Source organism: Mobula birostris, chromosome 6 (assembly GCF_030028105.1).
Source record: "Mobula birostris isolate sMobBir1 chromosome 6, sMobBir1.hap1, whole genome shotgun sequence".
Lineage (NCBI taxonomy): Eukaryota > Metazoa > Chordata > Chondrichthyes > Myliobatiformes > Myliobatidae > Mobula > Mobula birostris.
This window is the reverse complement of record NC_092375.1, coordinates 70,704,283-70,726,047: the sequence shown is the minus strand read 5'-3', so window position 1 is coordinate 70,726,047 and position 21,765 is coordinate 70,704,283. Positions and strand designations below refer to the sequence as shown.

General features: G+C 40.3%; 1 protein-coding gene across 2 annotated transcripts in view; it reads right to left on the bottom strand.

Annotated features, from left to right (window-relative positions):
* Positions 1–21,765, bottom strand: part of ltn1 (listerin E3 ubiquitin protein ligase 1) — a 123,630-nt gene that overhangs the window by 91,114 nt on the left and 10,751 nt on the right. Inside the window, exons 3-10 of one of the 2 annotated variants that reach the window (XM_072260606.1) lie at positions 19,844–19,942; positions 18,174–18,404; positions 13,465–13,517; positions 13,095–13,275; positions 11,358–11,531; positions 8,656–8,846; positions 2,372–2,519; positions 845–1,657 (exon numbers count right to left, since the gene is read on the bottom strand). In XM_072260606.1, coding sequence (XP_072116707.1) covers positions 845–1,657; positions 2,372–2,519; positions 8,656–8,846; positions 11,358–11,531; positions 13,095–13,275; positions 13,465–13,517; positions 18,174–18,404; positions 19,844–19,942 — 1,890 coding nt within the window. The remainder of the gene's footprint in view (positions 1–844; positions 1,658–2,371; positions 2,520–8,655; positions 8,847–11,357; positions 11,532–13,094; positions 13,276–13,464; positions 13,518–18,173; positions 18,405–19,843; positions 19,943–21,765) is intronic. The other variant, XM_072260607.1, reaches the window with a different exon arrangement.

Below are 21,765 nucleotides of genomic sequence, written 5' to 3'. Positions count from 1 at the left end.
TATTGAGGGCATATTCAAGGGGTGCTGCTTCAAGGTAGTGGCACCCATCATTAAACACCCTCACCACCAAGAACATGCCCCCTTCTCATTACTATCATCTGAGAGGAAGTAAAGTCTGAAGACCCACACGCACACTTATTGTTTTAGGCAAAGCCTCCTCCCACCCCCCACCATCAGATTTTATGAATGGTCTGTGACGTATGAGCACTACCTCAGTATTCCTCTTTCGTACTTCTTACTTATTCTTGTAACTTACAGTAATTTTTATGCCTTGCACTGTACTGCTGCCACAAAACAACACATTTCATGACACGTCAGAGGTAATAAACCTAATTCTGACTGTTCTCCTATTTGCAGGAATATCCCAGTAGAGGCATGAGAGTTATCCATGAATGGGATAGGAAGAGTCTAAAATAACTAAAATGTGCTTTGATAAACTCAAATAATGTTTGTACTACTGCAGCTTTTCCTGTTAATCTGCAGACCATATTCATTTCTCTTGGTTCTTGCTTTAGTCTAACATTTACATTTCAAAGCTACTGAAAATGCTCACTTCACCACCCTGTATCTAATTCAATTGCTACTTATCTTGAACATATCGTTCCTAAATTTTACTTCATTAAAGGCACCTCGAAATGTACCGGAAGAGCAAATTAAAATTACCAAGTATAGAAATACAAAGGAAACAGAAAAGAGGAAAGAAAAACAAAATAAAGATTATTAATGCCAATATAACTGCTGCAGACTTACTAAGTATGTTCATAGTTCGAAAAGCATCAGTAGTAATAAGAACATTTCAGAACCAGTGATCAACCTTAAAATATTGTCAAGAGAAAACACCTACCTCAGATATTTGATTAAGTATTATGTTCCTCACATTCTTCTGACAGCAATGAAGAACACTGTAGAGCATTTCAATCAGGCAACCAAAATCAGCTTTGTCTTCCTTCATCCAGATTAACAGCTTTTCATTCAGAAACTGCACAGCAGGATTAGGTGCCATTGTTTTTACTTCATTATTTGCTTCAGGGAAAAATTCAGTATTCCCCTGATTATCATTTTCCAGCAAAACTGTAAATAAATTCATTGATGGAAAGGAGCTGACCAATGTAGCCAAGAATGCAAGATAAATTTCAGAGTTCTCTCTTTTGATAAAGCCTATACATAGTTTGGCCAGTTTACAAACTAGATCTTCCAAAGGTACAGTTCTGGAAGGATTACAATGCTGAGAATGTTTGGAATAACCTTCTGAATTTTCCGAATTCAGCACATTTGTCGGTCCAAAATTTAATTCTTCCTGATGATTGCCACTGTTGGTTTCACCATTCGTAGTTTCTTCTTTGTCAAAAAATTTAACCTTTTCTTTCTTTTTAAGCGTGTGTTTTTGAGAACTCTCAGGATTTTTTAATAATACAAGCAAGGCGGACACTCCTTCCAATATATTCTTGTCAGCTTCTGCACTTTTCACCTGAGACATACAAAGCTGAGATAGCCCATTCCAAAAATAAGGTAACAGTCTTTGATATGCTTCAGCACATTCTTCTATTTCTGGATTATCAGCTCGCCTTTCCCAAGACAAAAGAGTATCTGCTAGGTGGGAAAATGTACTGTTTTGCAGTTTGGGATTCTTCAAAGCAGAACGTAACAGAGGTAGTAACTAAAAAGAAAGATAAGGTTAACTCATTCATTTTGAATTTATATTTGCAAAGAAGATCTTTGTATTTTTCATATAAAGCACTCATATTGGATATGTGCAAATGTTCTTTTCTGTATCTTGTAAAATAAAATCATCTCTTCGGAAATATTTGATCAACCTATCATGCTCACATGGAAAACAGACATGAATACAACTTTACATCCTGACATTCTAATACAGTATATAATGTTAATAATTCTATTCAGTTGAAACGATAATTAAAGACAAATAATATCAGGGATATTAACAGAAAGAATAACTTGTAATAATATGTGAGAAACAAGATAAATAGTCATGATGGAATATAATTTCACTTTTTCATTGTATTATATATTGGAGTATATACTACAACAAAGAGAGATAATTGAAGATATTCCGCACAGCAAAAAAGAAAAAACTACAAAGTTTTATTTCTGTGGTTAAATAGCCGTTTAATTTCACCTTTGGTCTAGAATATTTTCCAAGTTAAGTAGAAGACATTGAATAAAGGAAAACAATAAATTTTTTTTAAAAATCAAAGATTTCAAAGCACCACAGTATTTTAAAGATGATAATGCTGTAGATTGAAATGTCACAAATTCCAACTTCTCATCTTCAATTTTTCCAATCTCAGCAAGACAATTCTTAGCATGTTTTCCTGCCAAGAAAGATTATACCTTGGCTTGTCTCACATACCTGATCATTTATGAGCATCTGTTGGAGCTTCTGCTGATCCTCATTCATTTCCAGATTCTGGTGTAATGTAAAACGTAAACATTCCATAATTGCAGCCACAATTGCTGAGCTCTCAGAATGGCTCATCAAGGCACGTTCACTCAGTAATCTAATGAAAACGAAGTATGCCAAATCATATCTTACAACATTACCTGAAATTAGTTTTTATTGTTGGTGTTTCAAACACTGAATATTTTGTTTTGCATGGGCCAATTGGCTTGAAGGGTCTGTTTCTATGCTGTATAACTCTACTTAAAATAGACTGTACAAAAGATTTACTCTTGTGTCTTGCAATTAGAAAAACATGCTTATTATCAATGCAAGCATTTTCCCCAAAATCACACTGATTTTGTCCTCAAAATTCATTCAAATGTTTGATCAAGGTGGCTCTTAAGTTCTATTCAATCACCTTTTTGTGACAACCTACATTGATTAAAAAAAAGTCTAGCTACGCCTTGGGCCAAAGTCAAGTTTATTGTTTTGGAAGTAAAGAATTGGACTATTTTCATTTAAAATGATGTATATAAAATCCAACCAAAAGGATAAGCCTCACCAAGCATATGCACAATACAATTCCATGCTAAAAGGCCAATGGATAAACAGAGACAAATCACACATCAGTGAAAAATTCATAACTAAGTAATGAAGCTACTTAAGGATAGTTTTTTTCCTTAATCACAAACTGTAAACCATCTGCTGTGGTGGGGGTTTGGGGAAGAGACTGCAGGGATGCCAGTACGAATTAAGGGAGTTTCAAGACACAAAGTGATCACAAAAGACTGTACCAAAGTCTTCTGGGGGCACTTGGCAATATGAAACTAAACCTCATAACATCAGTGAAGCAGACTTTCTGTGGGAATTTATTTTTCTCATTTGGTTCAAAAGCACCCTGAAGAGTGCAGTTGCACTTGAATAATCAGTGAGAAAACTGCTAACATTCTGTAGTAATAAGATGCATAATCTTAAATTATTCAAATCAGTAGGGCTTAGTTCCTGCTTAAAATGGTGTCAGTTGTTATCTTACAGCTGAGCAAATAAAATCTGCATTTATGGTTGCTATGCATACGCAGTGGAATCTTTCCTAGAACGTGGAACAGTGTAGCACAGGAATAGATCCTTCCAACTACAATGTTTGTGTTGACCATGATGCTATATGAAACTAATCCCACTTGCCTACACATGATCTGTATCCCTCCATTCCCTTCATGCTCTTTTAAACACCTTAAATAAAATGTTAAACATTTTATGTTCATAATATCTTATACAGCATGAGAACTTAGATAAGAATTAACATATATTTAATAGTATTATCTTCATGTGGCTAGCTGGAATAGATTGGCTGCAATATTGTTACATTTCCATTTCTCTGAAAAGGCAAATTGAAATTAATTACTGGATCTGATTTGTATTACATTCATCCAAATCTCTTAAGCTCAAATCATAGTAAATGTGTGCTCAAAACAACAATCAAAGTTATACATACTGCACAAACAAGAATAAATCTGCAGATGTTGGGAATCCGAGCAACACACACAAAATGCTGCAGCAACTCAGCAGCCCAGGCAGCATCTAAGAAAAAGAGGACATTGACGTTTCGGGCTGAGACCCTTCGTGGAAAAGAGTACAGTTGACATTTCAGGCCAGATCCTTCAACAGTCCTGCTGGAGGATCTCGGCCCGGAACATAAACTGTACTATTTTCCATAGATGCTACCTGGACTGCTGAGTTCCTCCAACATTTTGTGCTGCTTATACATACTGTAGACGATCTTAAAGGGCGTTGTTTAAATGACACTTTCATTGGTATCTGTCAGAGAAGATGTGTTATTTCAAACAGAGAAATCCCGTAAGAAAAACAAAAAACTTTTAAACTCATATTTGATTAATCTGATTCCAAGAGCACTTTAAAGGTGATTCAGTTATAATTAGCCAAATAAGAGGCGAGACCTAAATCGAGTTCTTTAATCCCCATTCTCAACTGTTTTTCAGGACACTCCATGAATTCCATCCATGACTATAAAGCAAAAATACTGGAAACAGGAACAGTGAGGAGGTCAGGCAGCAGTTGGAGAGAAGAGTTAATTTCAGCTCCATGATTTTTAATCAGAATTTCAATCCCAGAACTGGGTTTTAAACTCAATCTTTACTTTTCAATGGCACCAGGTTTCACATAGTTGAGTCCAACTTACAAGAGTTTTCTATTCATTCAATGCCTTGACACACTTTTAAAGAGCTATTCAAAACCACTCTTTCATCACCCCTAATCATTCTGCCATCAATTATTTAGCTAATTTCCCTTTCTGCCTCTTTTAAATAACATCTGTTGACAAATCTCCATAGGATATTGTTTGTTATAATGATCCTATTATAAATTCAACTACTTTCTAGTCTTCCTCCAGCCAGCTGGTTGCTCCAAAAACACAACAATCACCATTCCACATTTGCTCGCAGCAAGTATGCCCTCCTAATTGTTGGAGTAGAGAGTAATACTATGCAAGCAGTGTTTTAATGAAAGGAAGGTGTATTTTACACAATATGAAAATATTATACCTTGGTGTTCCATTCTGTACACTGCTTCATCTTATTAAATTTACAAACATTTATATCTTGGAAAAACTATCAGTGCTTGGAGACAGAAAAATAATCATTTTAAAAGAACATGTTTGCATCATGCACTTTTAGATAAATTGATGATAAAATTCAGGAAAAATCCCCAGCTAATAGTGACTAGGACTAAGAAAGAAATGTCACAAGTAGTCCAAGTGAATAGCACAGAAAACTTAACAAAACGTTATAAAAGCCTGAGAAGTAATTTTCCTGTGCTCTACATTCCATGTAACTGAAGACAGCTTTAATTAAATCCATGCAAAGTTCTTTCTCCCCTAACAAATAGCTGAACACACAGTTTGAGAATATCATAACATACTGCAGCAACATGATGTATCTTATTTTACTAATGCTACTTTTAAATTCTGCCTAATTGACAACAACAGCACTTGCCTTCCTGTCAAACGCATTTTTAAATTACAGGACAGTAATATGCAAACCTCACTCAACCCCTATAGGTTGCTAAGAGTTCAATCTTATGACAGCCAGGCCCTAAAATGGAGATTGCATGCTGTCAGCTGAAGCAAACAGCATAGCCTTTGTTCCTTTTTATAGAAGTTGTCATGTTGTTTTTTTTAAATCAGAAGCTAGTGGCACTGAAAACTGACATATGGCATTACCAACATGTTATCTTATTTTGTGGCTGTTTATTTCACCAAGTAATTAGGAAGGTTTGGGTTAAAGACCAATTCATAGTATGCTAGCTCAGTTACTAAAATCTTAAAAATCAGAGACTTAGTGATTTAGTGAAATCACTGAAACTTAGTGATCCGTCTTCGAGCCTACTTCTTTGGCAAGGTCTCTCCCACCCCCACCGATGACCCCTTCTCCTGTCTTCAACCCTCCTCCTCTTCATGGATACCCCGCTCTGGCCTTCTGCCTGCTCTGGATCTCTTTATTGCTAACTGCCGACAGGACACCAACCTTCCCGACTTCACCGCACCTTGTTCCCATTCCAACCTCACTCCTTCCAAATGCTCTGCTCTCCATTCCCTCCGCAGTAATCCTAACCTTACTATAAAACCTGCTCATAAGGGGGGTAACACACATCAAAGTTGCTGGTGAACGCAGCAGGCCAGGCAGCATCTGTAGGAAGAGGTGCAGTCGACGTTTCAGGCCGAGACCCTTCGTCATAAGGGGGGTGCTGTTGTAGTCTGGCGTACTGACCTCTACCTTGCCGAGGCACCGCGACAACTCGCGGATACCTCCTCTTATTTACCCCTCGATCATGACCCCTAAGGAGCACCAGGCCATTGTCTCCCACACCATCACCAACTTTATCCGCTCAGGGGATCTCCCATCCACTGCTACCAACCTTATAGTTCCCACACCCCGCACTTCCCGTTTCTACCTCCTACCTAAGATCCACAAACCTGCCCGTCCAGGGAGACCCATTGTCTCAGCTTGCTCCTGCCCCACCGAACTCATTTCTGCATACCTCAACACTGTTTTACCCCCCCTTGTTCAATCCCTTCCGACCTATGTTCATGACACTTCTCATGCTGTGAATTTTTTCGACGATTTTAAGTTCCCTGGCCCCCACCGCTTTATTTTCACCATGGATGTCCAGTCCCTATATACTTCCATCCTCCATCAGGAAGGTCTCAAAGCTCTCCGCTTCTTTTTGGATTCCAGACCTAACCAGTTCCCCTCTACCACCACTCTGCTCCGTCTAGCGGAATTAGTCCTTACTCTTAATAATTTCTCCTTTGGCTCCCCCCACTTCCTCCAAACTAAAGGTGTAGCCATGGGCACCCTTATGGGTGCCAGCTATGCCTGCCTTTTTGTTGGCTTTGTGGAGCCTATACTGGTATCCGTCCCCCACTCTTCCTTCGCTACATCGACGACTGCATTGGCGCTGCTTCCTGCACGCATGCTGAGCTCGTTGACTTTATTAACTTTGCCTCCAACTTTCACCCTGCCCTCAAGTTTACCTGGTCCATTTCCGACACCTCCCTCCCCTTTCTAGATCTTTCTGTCTCTATCTCTGGAGACAGCTTATCTACTGATGTCTACTATAAGCCTACTGACTCTCACAGCTATCTGGACTATTCCTCTTCTCACCCTGTCTCTTGCAAAAATGCCATCCCCTTCTCGCAATTCCTCCATCTCTGCCGCATCTGCTCTCAGGATGAGGCTTTTCATTCCAGGACGAGGGAGATGTCCTCCTTTTTTAAAGAAAGGGGCTTCCCTTCCTCCACCATCAACTCTGCTCTCAAACGCATCTCCCCCATTTCATGCACATCTGCTCTCACTCCATCCTCCCGCCACCCCACTAGGAATAGGGTTCCCCTGGTCCTCACCTACCACCCCATCAGCCTCTGGGTCCAACATATTATTCTCCGTAACTTCCGCCACCTCCAACGGGATCTCACCACTAAGCACACCTTTCCCCTCCCCCCTGCTTTCTGCAGGGATCACTCCCTGCACAACTCCCTTGTCCATTCCTCCCCACCATCCCTTCCCACCAATCTCCCTCCCGGTAATAATCCTTGTAAGTGGAACAAGTGCTACACATGCCCTTACACTTCCTCCCTCACCACCATTCAGGGCCCCAGACAGTCCTTCCAGGTGAGGCGCCACTTCACCTGTGAGTCGACTGGGGTGATATACTGCGTCCGGTGCTCCTGATGTGGCCTTCTATATATTGGCGAGACCCGACGCAGGCTGGGAGACTGTTTCGCTGAACACCTACACTCTGTCCACCAGAGAAAGCAGGATCTCCCAGTGGCCACACATTTTAATTCCACGTCCCATTCCCATTCTGATATGTCTATCCACGGCCTCCTCTACTGTCAAAATGAAGCCACACTCAGGCTGGAGGAACAACACCTGATATTCCGCCTAGGTAGCCTCCAACCTGATGGCATGAACATTGACTTCTCTAACTTCCGTTAATGCCCCACCTCCCCTTCGTACCCCATCTGTTATTTATTTATTTATTATTATTATTAATTTCTTTTTTCTCTCTCCTTTTTTTTCCCCCTCTGTCCCTCTCACTATACTCCTTGCCCATCCTCTGGGCGTCCCCCCTTCCCCTTCCTTTCTCCCTCGGCTTCCTGTCCCATGATCCTCTCATATCCCTTTTGCCAATCAACTTCTCAGCTCTTAGCTCCATCCCTTCCCCCTCCTGTCTTCTCCTATCATTTTGGATCGCCCCCTCCCACTTTCAAATCTCTTACTATCCCTTCTTTCAGTTAGTCCTGACGAAGGGTCTTGGCCCGAAACGTCAACTGTACCTCTTCCTGTAGATGCTGTCTGGCCTGCTGCGTTCACCAGCAATTTTTATGTGTGTTGACTGAAACTTAGAGCAAAGGATGCTATTTGCTCTGCCACTTCTGTGCTTGCTCTCTGAAAGAGCAACCATGTTGTTTTTCATCTGTAATCCTGTAATTTTCTCACTTGTCCGACACAAAAAAATACTTATTATGTTGCTTTTAACACATTTATTAGATTGAGGAATCTACATCTGATATTTCAACAAGAAAATTGTCCTCATTCTTCATCTATATAATCGTCTTTTCCATGTATATGTATTCCAGGCCTTACAGTTTTAATTATAACATAGTTTACAAAGAAAAGCCTCAAACTAAGCAGCTGCATCACAATAGAGTGTTGGAATAATAAAAAAAAACATACCCCTTAGCACAGGTGCTGAAGAAAGTGGTAAAAAATTCCATCTTTGGTACAATTATTTCGTCTGGTAATTTGCTAAAAAATGGTAAAAGATTTGGATAGATCACAGTAGCAAGGCCACGACCACCTTCTTTAAGTACCGTCCATAATTTTGGTAAAACTCCTTTTTTTGCATTTACATGGGTCCAACAATCCTAATAGAAACATTAAAAACACAGGCAGTTAAAAAAAAAAATCACTCCAAGGCTGAAAAGGACTATGTCAGTATTAGTTCATGTACAGGATTTTAAATTTGATGGCTTTTAAAAATGCATACATCATCTCACATTATTTCTATTGTTTAAATCAAGGACAAGAACTGTGTTCCTGGTTTTCCCCTCCTGCACTCCAAATAAATGATAATTCCAAATTACCTGCAATATGTGAAACAGAAGAGAATCATTATATAGGCCTTTTCCAACATTCTTCATAGAAACTTGCTGCAGATTCCCTGCAATTTTCACTGATCTGAATCCTACTGCATCAACCTTACTGCCCAGGGTCATTGTTTCCAAAGTTCCTTTTCTGTGGATTCTGAGGGACTACCTTGTTACCCAAAGCATTCTGGATTCCTGTAGTATTGCCTGCACAGTGGCAAGACATCAAATGGCGCACCATAGCAGCTCTTCTCAAAATAATCCTGAAATACTAGCAGCTGGCAAATTACGAACTATGAAGTAAGACTACAGATTTTACTTCTGAGGTGGTAACCTGTTAAATTTATTTCAAATTAGCTGTCAGGAACAAAGATAAAACTGATGTCAGTCCTTAAGCAAGTGTTAGACAGATGACTTGGTGCATGAGAGGTCACATATTACGAACGATTGAACTTTTCAAAGAAGTGATGAAGATGATTGATGACAGTGAATGTTGTATACATAGACTTCAGTAGACCTTTCAACAAGGTCCCTCATGGGATATCTGGAGATTTAATAGATTGGATTCAAAATTGCTTGGCCATACAAGACAGAGAGTGCTGATGGAGGCACATTATTCTGTCTGGGAGGAAGTTACAAGTGGTCAAAACTGAGTCTATTGTCATATGAACAAGCACATGCATGCAGAGGGGCAATGAAGAACTTACTTGTTGCTGCACCACTGAACCAGATGTCCTATTTCAAAAGGATTATGCTGTGCTGCTTGTTACATAAGTGAAGGAATTGGACAAAAATATAGCTGAGTTGATTAGCAAGTTTGCACACACACAAAAAATGGTAGAAACTAGGAAGGTTCATTAGAAAACTAGATTAGTTAGAAATATCAGCAGAGCATTGGCAGATGAAATTTAATCCAGGCAAGAGTGAGCTGTTGCATTTTGGAAGGTATAATACAAGAGTAAAGTATATAGTTAATTGCAGTGCCCTTAAAAGCATTAACATACAGGCACGCAAGTCCATAGCTCTCTGAAAGTGGCAATTCAAGTTGATAGGATGGTAATGATGGCATTCAACAGACTTGACTTCATTGGGTTTGGGTATTGAATATAAATGTCTAAGTATGGAGGGTTCGCACAGGATGCACAAGAAGTTCACCAGGATGTCGCCTGGATTAGAGTGTAAAGAGAGGTCAGACAAATTTGGGTTGTTTTCATTGGAGCACTGGAGGACTAGCTTCTTGTCTTTTACACGTTGGTTGTTTGTCCATCCTGTTGGGTGTGGACTGTCATTGATATTATTTATTGTGATTGTCCACAAGAAAATTAATCTCAGGGTTGTACATGGTGTCATATATAGTATATACACATTGATAATAAATCATTGATAATAAATTTTCTTTGAACTTGTACTTTGAATAGTGACCTGATCAAAATTTATTAAATTATGAAAATAGTGTAGGCAGTCGGAATCTTTCTCCCAGGAAAGAAATGTTAAATACGAAAGGGTATAGCATTAAGGTGAGAGGGGGAAAGTTTAAATGGGATTTATAAGAAACGTTTTATTTTTTGATTCACCAAGAATGGTAGTTGCCTACAATTTACAGAATGTGCAAGAAATGGTGCAAGTAACTTTTAAGAGGTATTCAGACAAGCAAATGAACAGGCAGGGAATAGAGGGGTATACACAATGTGCAGACAGGTGGGATTAGTTCAAATTGGCAATGTAGTTGGCAGACATTGTGGGCCAAAGGACCTGTTCCTGTACTATACTGTTTGAAAAGTCACTCTAAAGGTATCCCATTTTCCAAGCCAAATGGTAGCTGGGAATATGGGTAATAAAGTAATGAATGAGGGAACAGGTGGTGAGTTATTTGGACACAAAGAAGTGGAAATGGGAGAAAAAGTGGAGAAAATTGAGTTTGGAACTAGGAATAGGTGAGGATTAGGGAAGGTGCTTGGTACCTTGTTAAATGTTTATAGAATGCCAGCAGCCTGCAGGTCCAATGAGAGATTACAGGTCGATTACGATACTATTGTCATTTGCTATCCATAAGCAAGTAATATCAGCTGGTCACAGCATTATTCAGGAACAGAAGACCTGGGAAACTTCACTGTCAAAGCTTAGGAATATTGTTTGTCCATAATTAGATGAATTAACCAAGATCAAATTATTTATAAAAAAGAACTTATAACTTCAGCAAAGCAATACATTCACCATGATTTCTTCTCTATTTTTGTATTAAATACAAAAATCAACTTTGCATCCAAACTGTCCATCTTTTCACTTTACCTCAATGCAGCTGAGCACATGAAGTGCTGCTGCCCAGACAGAAGGGCATACCACTGGATCCATATCATCTATGCTCAGCAGCACAGCTGGACTGACTTTTGCAGCTTCAGATTTCAACAGCTCAGGGAAATGTTGGCAAAAACCAATAATCAGTTCGAAGAAAGCTGATCGGATCTAGCAAATTAAAGAAAGCAGCAGAAACTTGGTTTTGCACTGTTAATATAAAATATTAATATTTATACAGATCATAAAACAATTGAATTAAACCAAGGATCAAGTATTCAACAATATTAATTTGAAGTCTTCAAGTTACACCAATGTAAATGGAGCTTTTTAAAAAAAGCAAATTCTTGTGTATCATTAGTTTGCCTGCTTCAGGAAGACTGATTTCCATACTATCACCATCAGCAAAAACATCTTTTCCCCATGCTATCAAAATCTTTCATTCTTAAAAAGACCTCAAATAGGTCAACTATTATAATGAAAAGAGATTCCGGTTACTCATTTCTCCTGTCCTGTTAAGTAATCCTTTGCACTTCTGGCATTTTTTTTCTTTCTTCTCTTTTTTTAAAATACACCCTCTCCATTGCCTCCTTTGCCAAAAGAAATGACAAGCTGAGCTGTATACAAGTTGTGGCAAACCACGGTTTGATACATGCATAAGATCTAGCATAAGTGCTTTACTTTCCAAACCTTTCCCTCCATAAACAAACCCTGGAGCTCGGTTTGCTCTATGTATAGACTCTATGACCCATGCCATAACTAGAAAATAATGTAACTGTACTTCAGTGCTCTTTTGTCCTGCTATCCATGTAGATACAACTATCCAAATATCCATTGTGACCTCACTACTCCTACCAAACTATACCATACTAATTCACATTTACCTCACCTGCTTATTATTTGCACATTCTGTAAATTTTGTAATGTCTTTCTATAATCTACTAAAGATTCCTCACTACCAATTAGCCATATCACACCTACAAACACCACCCCAACTCACCATGTATTATCATTTGCAAATTTAGAAATTGTTTTCACAACTTCAAACTCAAATTATGAGTGGAAATTGTGGATATCAATGATCCCTGTGCTGATCCTAGTGGAATACTGCAACCCACCTATTTTCACTGTGAATAGCTGTCATTTACTCCCACTCTCTGCTTCCTGACTTAAAGCTAGTAGAAACATTCATCATTTCTCCCTCACTTCATATTTTCTGATTTTATTTGTTAATCTATTATAGTTTAACTTTTTGATGACCTTTTGAAAATCTAGAAAAAATACACTTAACAGCATTGTACAACTGCCTACTCTGTATTACCCCTTCAGAGAAGTTCAATACAATTAGTTAAGGAAGACCTCTGCTTTTGAATTCCAAGTAGATTATTCATGATTTGCTTATACAACACGGAACCGTACAGCATAGGAATAGGCCCTACAACTTGCAGTGTTGTTCTAAACTGTGTCAGGAGTTGTGGTGTCAAGAACTTTTTAATTTTGTTTATTCTATTTTTTTTAGTTTTTAGGATATAGGCATTGCTGATAAGGCTGTGGAAAAATGCTAATCCTTATTGCCCTTGGTAATCTACATCCAGGAACTGCTCCAGTGCTCATGGTGAGTTAAGGACTCTTACACTGCAAAAGAGCCCACACTTTCTCATATAAAAGATCAATACCAACTTAACCCACTAACAATCATATTTTTTTCTATATTTCTGAGTATATTAATCAAACCTGTGGATTTTTATGCTTGCAGTATTTCCAAAACTTTGACTGCGATAAAGTTTTTATTAGTCTGTCCTTCAGAACCATATTCTCATTTTCAGGCAGAAGGTCAAATAGCTTCTTCAAAGCCAAGAGTGAACTGGTAACAACTCTGAAATATTTGGCTTCCCTTTCTTCTTCTGGAACACTCCTAAAGTTGAACAGCAATAGTGAACTGTTTTGGCTTTTATATAAATTGAATATTAGCAAGTATAAAATAGCATTTACGTACAAATTACTTAACACAATAACAAATTTGAATAATTTGTCTATTCCTAAAGAAATACACCTTTAATTGACTATTGCAAAATTTAAAAGTCTCCAAAAACAAACAACCTACTGTGGGTCACTGAGAGTCTCAGGAGTCTCCTTCGTGATGTTATCATACAGAGTCTGTAAAACAGGGAAATACAACTATAATTACCAAAAAAATCCTACAATATGAAGCTTGATAAAGGATTTCAACAATGAAATTGTTCCAATCTTACAAAAAAGGCTTGGAAACCAAGTTGTATATGAATGAGGAGAAAAAATATCACTAAATACAGGTTTCCCCTGCCATCTGAAGGTAGAGCATTCCTATGAAACAGTTCGTAAGCCGGAATGTTGTAAAGCAAAGAAGCAATTACCATTTATTTATATGGGAAAAATTTGTGAGCGTTCGCAGACCCAAAAACTGACCTACCAAATCATGCCAAATAACACATAAAACCTAAAATAACAGTAGCATATAGTAAAAGCAGGAATGATATGATAAATACACAGCCTATATAAAGTAGAAATACTTTTCTACAATCATTGCCGAACTGTCCACCGTAGCAAAAATCTCACGTAGGTGCTCTCGGCAGAAACACTCTCTCCAGTAACCTTTAAGCTATGAAGCTGCCAAATCATACCAAATAACACATAAAAATACACACCCTATATAAAGTAGAAATAATGTATGTACAGTGTAGTACCACTGACCGGAATCGGGAAGACAGCGCCGAGCACACTGATGATGGTGTGTTAGGCTGAGTCATCGGAGGTTGGGGTGGTGCAGTGGACCCCAACCTCCAGGCCGCGGACTGATACATTGCTGCGAAGCATGCAGCGGTTGCCGGGATGCACCCAGCACACCTTTAAGAAAGAAGCCGTAATAAACAAGCTAATTAATTAGGTGCCGCCTGGCACATAAATGTCAGTCCTGATCAGAGGCGATGCAATTACTGCTGCACTGCTGCATTCTTCGCAGCCAGTTATCGGTCTGCGGCCCGGGGGTTGGGGTAGTGGGACACTGGGGTGTCATCTCATCGTCGTCTGTTTCCATCAGGGCAGGCAGGTCATCTTCTTCTATGTCTGCCTGCCTCGATGTCGAAGGTCGAGGTTCGTCGTCTGCTGTGGCTGATGTGGAAGGCTTGAAAAACAACAGTATGCTTGACTGCTTAGCATCGCACATTTTTCTATCATACAGTTCTTTGTAAGCACTCAAACCACCCTGCAAATATGCCCTAAACCTAGTACCCTTTCAAAATTAAAGTTGTACTTTTCTGCAAACATTGCAGCGAAAATCTCACGCAGTTGCTTCATGTTCAGTTCCTGGACGACTTCACTTTCGGTACATTTGCTACTGCATTCGATTTTGATTATTATCCTTTCCTCTTCCAATTGCATCAGCTTTTCATTTATCAGTTCTTGGTCATGGGATGCCAAAACCTCTTCAACATCATCGTTGTCAACTTCCATAAGCCAAACTCACTTTGTCCTTACTTCGTTCACCACGATCGAAATGCTTAATTATGTCTAGTTTTAGGCTAAGTGTAACATCCTTATGAGCTCTTTTAGGCTTTTCCGATACCTTAGAACTCATCTTGCTAACAGATGCTGAAAATAAATCGACAGAATGCACAGATGCTCACAGACACGTGTTTAAGCAATGCCAGCTAGAATGCAGTTCCGAGGGAGGAGCTTAGCTGCTCGGGGTGCGTGCTGCCTTTTTTTGTAATGGTGAAAACACCCTCAGTTAGCAAAAACAGGTAACTAATGTAGGTCTTTCATAACAGCGAGGTGTCGTAAAGCGAATGTTCCAAAAGTGGGGGACACTTGTAATTAAGCAAGGAAGTTACCTATCAGGTGAGCGTGGAATGAATCAGGATTGGCTGGAACAAGGTAAGATAGTTTCAGCCCTTTGAAAAAACAGGAATCAACCCACCAGTTAAAACATACTTGTGTGTCCACATAGTAATTTTATTTCCCTTACAAGGACACCCATGGGTGGATATTGGGCTGGCAAGCTCTGTGAACGAAGACCAGCAAGGACGAGGTCTGGTGAACACCAATCCCACCCCCAACCGTGTGCGTGTGTGTAGATCGACAAATTCTTCACAGCCCGGCAGCTTCAGCAGAAGTGCTGGGAGCAATATCAGGACCTGTTTATGACCTTTGTCAACCTCTCTAAAGCACTTGACACTGTGCAAAGAGAGCTCTTATGGGATATCCCCCTTTGGTTTGGCTGTCCCAATAAATTTGTTAACATCCTCCGCTAGTTCCATGATGGGTTGATTGCTCGGGTGACCATAGGAGACAAGAGTCCGAGCCCTTCCTTGTACGCACAGGGGTGAGGCAGGGGTGTGTGCTAGCACCAATGCTTTTTAACATCTTCCTCTTGTGTGCTACCAAGCTTCTCCACACCGAGATTGAAGACAGCAGCGGTGTGGCAGTGGATGTCAGATTAGATGGCAACGTCTTTGACATCAGGAGGCTCCATACAACCATCAAACTCCATAGAGAGTGGGTCCTGGAGCTGCAGTATGCAGACAACTGTGCTCTTGTGGCCCATACTCCGGAGGATCTTCAGACTGTCCCTGCTGTGGCGGTGAGAGCGTACAGCAGGATGGGGCTGACTGTCAATACCACCAAGACAGAAGTGGTTTGCCATTGGAGTACCAGTGTCCCACCCACTCGACCTGCCTTCACTGTTGGTGATGAAAAGCTGCCAATAGTGCCATCTTTCAAATGGCTGAGGAGCATTCTCTCTGAGGATAGCAGCATTGACAACGACATCCAGAGCCGCAATAAACAGGCATCAGCTGCATTTGGGAGACTTCGACGTAGAGTCTTTCAGAACGGGAGCCTTCGTCCCTCCACAAAGGTCACCGTATACCAAGCGGTCTGCGTCACCACCCTCCTTCATAGCTGTGAAGCTTGGGTAACCTGTGTGGGCACGTGGCCAAGTGGTTAAGGCATTGGACTAGCAACCTGAAGGTCGTGAGTTCGAGCCCCAGCCAAGGCAACATGTGCCTTGGCAACAAGGCAATAAGGCAAACACTTAATTGCTCTGCGACGACAATGGTGCCAAGCTGTATGGGTCCTAATGCAACATTGGTGCCATGGAGAGGGGAGACTTGCAGCGTGGGCAACTGCTGGTCTTCCATAAAACCTTGGCCAGGCCTGCACCCTGGAGAGTGAAGACTTTCCAGGAGCAGACCCATGGTCTCGCAAGACTAACGGATGCCTTTATTTGGGTAACCTACAGCCGTCACATCTTGGAGCACTTCCACATAAGCTGCCTCCAGCGCATCCTGGGAATTACCTGACGTGAGCGAGTGCCTCACATTGAAATACTTGTAAAGACCAACTGCAGGAGTATTGAGGCCATGATCACCCAGCGTCAGCTGCAGGGGCTGGGGCACGTGATAAGGATGCCCCCATGTCAGCTACCCCACAGAGTGTTATACGGCCAGCTACAGCATGGTCGACGCTCAGCTGGAGGGCCGAAGAAGCGCTATAAGGATCGGGTGAAGTGCGAGATCGGACCCGAGGACCTGGAGGATGTTGCTGCTGACCGTAGCACTTGGCGACAGCTGTGTAGGGACAGGATTCGTATTCTGGAGATGGAAAGCACAACCACAAAACAGAAGAGAGCCAGGAGAAATGCAGCCATGGTTGCCACCACTACCACATATACATATCCCACCTACAATAGAGCTTGTGGGTCCAGGATAGGATTGTATAGTCATCAAAGATCTCACCATTAAAGGAGTAGACGTCGTCATTGGATTTCCAAGGACAACCGAAGAAGTATACGTGCATGCGTGCTGAACAGTGAAAAGGGCTTGTTTTGCTGTTGTTGTGTTTCCATTGTTGTTGCTTGTACTGTTCTGTGGAATATTGTGGGCATGCTATGTTGGTGAGTGAATGTGTGGTACCACTTGTAGGCTTCCCCCAGCAAGTTGTGTTGGTTGTTAAAGCAAACAACATATTTCACTGTATTTTTCGATGTACACGTGAAAAATAAATGAAGCTGAATCTGAGCAAAGGTTGATGAGACCAATGGCCGAAATGGGTGTTTTTTTGTTCTGGGGAAAGGCTGGACCGCTGACATTTGTATTTTATTCATTACGTGCTGTGCCATATGACATGGGCAATCATGATCAAATCATACTCGAAAGATTTGAGCACTAAACTCCTGGGTGGCACCTCAGCACAATGCTAAGACTGCTGTACTGATAGAAGTCTTTTCTTTTGCATGAGAAGTTAAAGAGATCTAATGACATATTGTCAATGAGCAGCAGGGCTTTATTCACAGAGAACTGGTATATACAGTATCCCAAGAATGACAAGACTAGTAGATTATCTAATTGGAATCATGTTGCCGCTTATGGGGGTTTAAATTTGGGCAGGCCGTTTCTTGCATTATAAAAAAGGGCCTATGTTGCCCATTTTGTTGGTTACCAATTATTTTGATTGTTCTGCTGTTAGGTTCATAATTTGGGATCAAATTGTATGCTTACACCACAACGATTCAAATTTTCAATCCTTAAATTTACTTCGCACAAGAATTAACAACCCAATAAAGCAAGGAAACCTTAATCATGAAATTGAAACATTAAGTGGATTAAATTATACCATTGCCCTGTGGTGTGAAGTATTTAACCTTAATGCACAGAAAAACCATTACACAAAGTACAATGATTACGAGTCATGATAGAAGCCACAAACTCTCAAAAACAGAAAATTTGTTTAAATCCTATGTGGTATGCATTAGAAGTGTTTTTTTTTAAAACTTACACTCATAATTTCCTCTTTACAAAAAGCCACGGCCTCTGATTGTTTATTTGGAGGAAAAGCGACTTGAAATGCCACTTTTGCTGCGGAGGCTGCTGGACCATAGGTATCACACTGAGCAATAAGCCAATGTCCCATAATACTCTTCAAATAAGGTGCTAAATTTCGCTTCACCTGAAGAATGAGTGACTCAAATGCCTGTTGAATTGCTTCTCGAACTCTGCGGTCATACTCCTGAGAGGAGAGGGCAAAATAGAAATTAAAAACAAACAGAAATATTATTACCAAGGTAAATCACAACTGCATCTTCAGTCTCTTGTCTCCTAAGTTACATTTTTTATTTACTCAATGAGTTGTTGATAACTAATAAGTAACAGGCAACTTGTGTGCCTTTTGCATTAACAAACACTTATTCATTACATGAAGAGCATGAATATTTAAAAACAAGAGAGATTCTGCAGATGCTGGAAATCCAGAGTAACAGACACAAAACACTGGAGGAACTCAACAGGTCAGGCAGCATCTATGAAAAGGAATAAACAACTGATGTTTTGAGCTGAGACCCCTCATTAAGACGGGACAAATCTATATAGTTAAAGATTTGTTTTAATCAATTCAGATTTGTTTATTAGTTTAGTGTCATATAGAACCAGGGTGCAATGAAATTCCATGACCCTCATGAAGCTCACAAAGTAAACAGTATACGAGGTAAAAATGAATACAATGATAAATACAGAACAACAGAATGACACAAAGATAGTAGCTCAGTTTAAGAGGAGCTGCAGGTAAAATGTCACCACCCTGCATGCCACGCACACAAAAAATGCTGGTGAATGCAGCAGGCCAGGCAGCATCTATAGGAAGAGGTACAGTCGACATTTCGGGCCGAGACCCTTCATCAGGACATTGCATGCCCTTGTTTTTCTTAAACAAATAGTAATTACATTAGATGAGTAAATGAATAGGTCACAATTTTCCTGTGAGATGCATTTATTTTATCTTAGTCCCACTATCATGGAAAACATGGTCAGTTGGAAAGTAAGTAGGTTTAGACTAAAGGAAGAACTCAGCGAGCCAGTGGAGCACCAAGGAGGCAAAGGGATAGTCAACATTTTAGGTTCTGACCGCTGCATCAGAACTGAGAAGATAAGAGAAAAATCAGCCAATATGAAGAGGCAAGAGGGAGGTGATGAGAAGATAACAGGTAGAACCAATTGCCCTAAAGGAAATCTTTACCTTCAATTTTGTTAGCTGCAATTGTTTTCTCTGCCTCTCTCCCTCAAACAACCCTTAATCTCTTACTTTTTACCCACTGCCTCCTCCCACCACCTGTCCCAATCCCTCAATCCCTGCATTCCCCTTAAGTTTGGGAACTGTTCTTCAGGGTTGCAGCATAACATCCAGTCACTGGATGTCCCATCAGACACATAAGCAGCCTCTCCCATTTGCCAGAATGTTAGGTAGGAAATAGAAGAAGAAAAAAAATATATAATGTGTAGTGTTGCCTGCACATGGTTACCTCTGGTGAATTTCCTTGCATTACTATAAGCTGCCTACTTCCTCATAACTATGAAGGCCAATGTCTAATTAGCAAAGTTCACTTATTGAAAGTTTCACTTAGTCAAAATTCTGTTCAATAGTTAGAAGGGAAGAAGGAAGTCATGGAAACTTACCAAGGAAAATTTGCAATAAATCCTTGACCAATAAGGAAGAACTCCTTTTACACTTTCAGGATCCTTCTCTTTGCACATTGTGGCAAACTCTTGTAAAGCCTTATAGGAAACAATTAAGAAGTCAATGAGTATACAAGACTATTGAAAACAAAAATCAAACTTTCAACACGTCAGAAAGAACACTGACAAATATGGGTATCTCAAAGAAGAACTCTCAATGCAATATATGCCCCTTCAAATATGATTTTAAATTTTAATATTTAAAACTAACTCTGTTCACTATGTGGCATAAATTTTTAAATATCAGGCAAATAATACTCCAAAACAACTTGAAAAAGAAAGATTAATTTCCAATTATCCAAATAATCTCTCTATACTGAGGCATTAGAAATCAATTTAAAACAGCAATGTTAATACCGCATTAATGGTACCAACATGCAACTAAATAAAAGATAATCTTGCAGATACTGAAAAAGAACTTGAATTTACAGTAACATTCAGAGTTTCCAGTCCCACTACTTGTAGATTGTGGACTGAAGGACAAGTACTAGAGAGTCATACAGCAGCCACTGAGTCCACGCCAACCACTGTGCTCACACATCTTGTCCCAGTTTCCTGCATTTGGCTCACATCATTCATTCTAAGCCCTACCTCTGCACGTACCCCAAATGCTTCTTAAATTATACTACTGGATCTGTTTCAACCACTTCTCTGGTAGCTCACTCCATATACTCAACACCCTCTACATGAAAAAGCTGCCTTTCAGGGCTCTTTTACATGGTTAAAAGCTTCCACAAAATCGCAGCCAATGATTGCCTATAATTCAGAGCAAAAAGCAAACTACTGGAGGAACTCAGTGGGTCAGGTTGCATCTGTGGAGGTAGAGAGATAATCGCCATTTGGGGTCAAGACCCTGCATCAGGACATGTGCTGCCTAACCCACTGAGTTCCTCCAGATATTTGTATTTTTGCTCCAGTTTCTTCTGTATCCATTATTTCCAGATCTCCAAATCCCATGCATTGTAAACAGACCAAGCCAAAAAGATCCTGAAAGCCAAAAGACTGTTTAATTTTTCCCTTATTAGGGAGAGAGAGAGAGAGAGAGAGAGAGCCTGTGGTGTGTTGAATTACCGGGTGAACGACTAGTCTTTCGGGTACTGCAAGTCTATGTCTTTATTGATGCTTTGCTGCACACATGAGTGTTTGGTGGAGGGCGCGATGCATTTTTTTTGGTGCTGGTGGTGGGAGGGGGAATCATTGCTTTGCTGCTGCTCTGTGTGGGGGGGGAGCTGGGGAGGAGGGCTTTGGGGTTCTAATGTTTAACTGTCATTCATTATTTCGGGCACTCCTCTGTTTTCATGGATGTTTGTGAAGAAAAAGAAATTTCAGGATGTATCTATATACTACTAAAACTCTCATGCTCTGCTTGCCTGTTTGTCTGTTTGTGACCTCCAATTAGCGCCAACGGTGCTTTACAGCGGCACTATTTTTGGATAAATCGACTTAAAATGCACTAACACAGAATGCAGGCAAAGTTCAGGGTTATATGTTCATATAAAATTGCTCACTTGCCAAAATCAACAGCCCCGCTTTCACCCGAGAGCCAATGTCAGCCATGATGGAAACCGCGACGTGACACCACGACGCATGCACATGGCCAACCTCAGAAGCGACTCACGATGCTCACAGCAGCGACGCCAACCGGAGCAAAAGGACAGGGCAGCTGTATTTCGAGCAGTCACATTCTGCTGATCACCATCAACATGTGCAGGATTGGGACAGATTAAACTGAGACCCATCAATAAGAGATAATTAAATCTTATTGTAATGATGTACTTCCAAACACCCATCAAATCCTTTGCTGCAGTCAAAGGACAGCGGTGACTATATCATGTCCATTTAGGAGAGCGCCAACCACATCA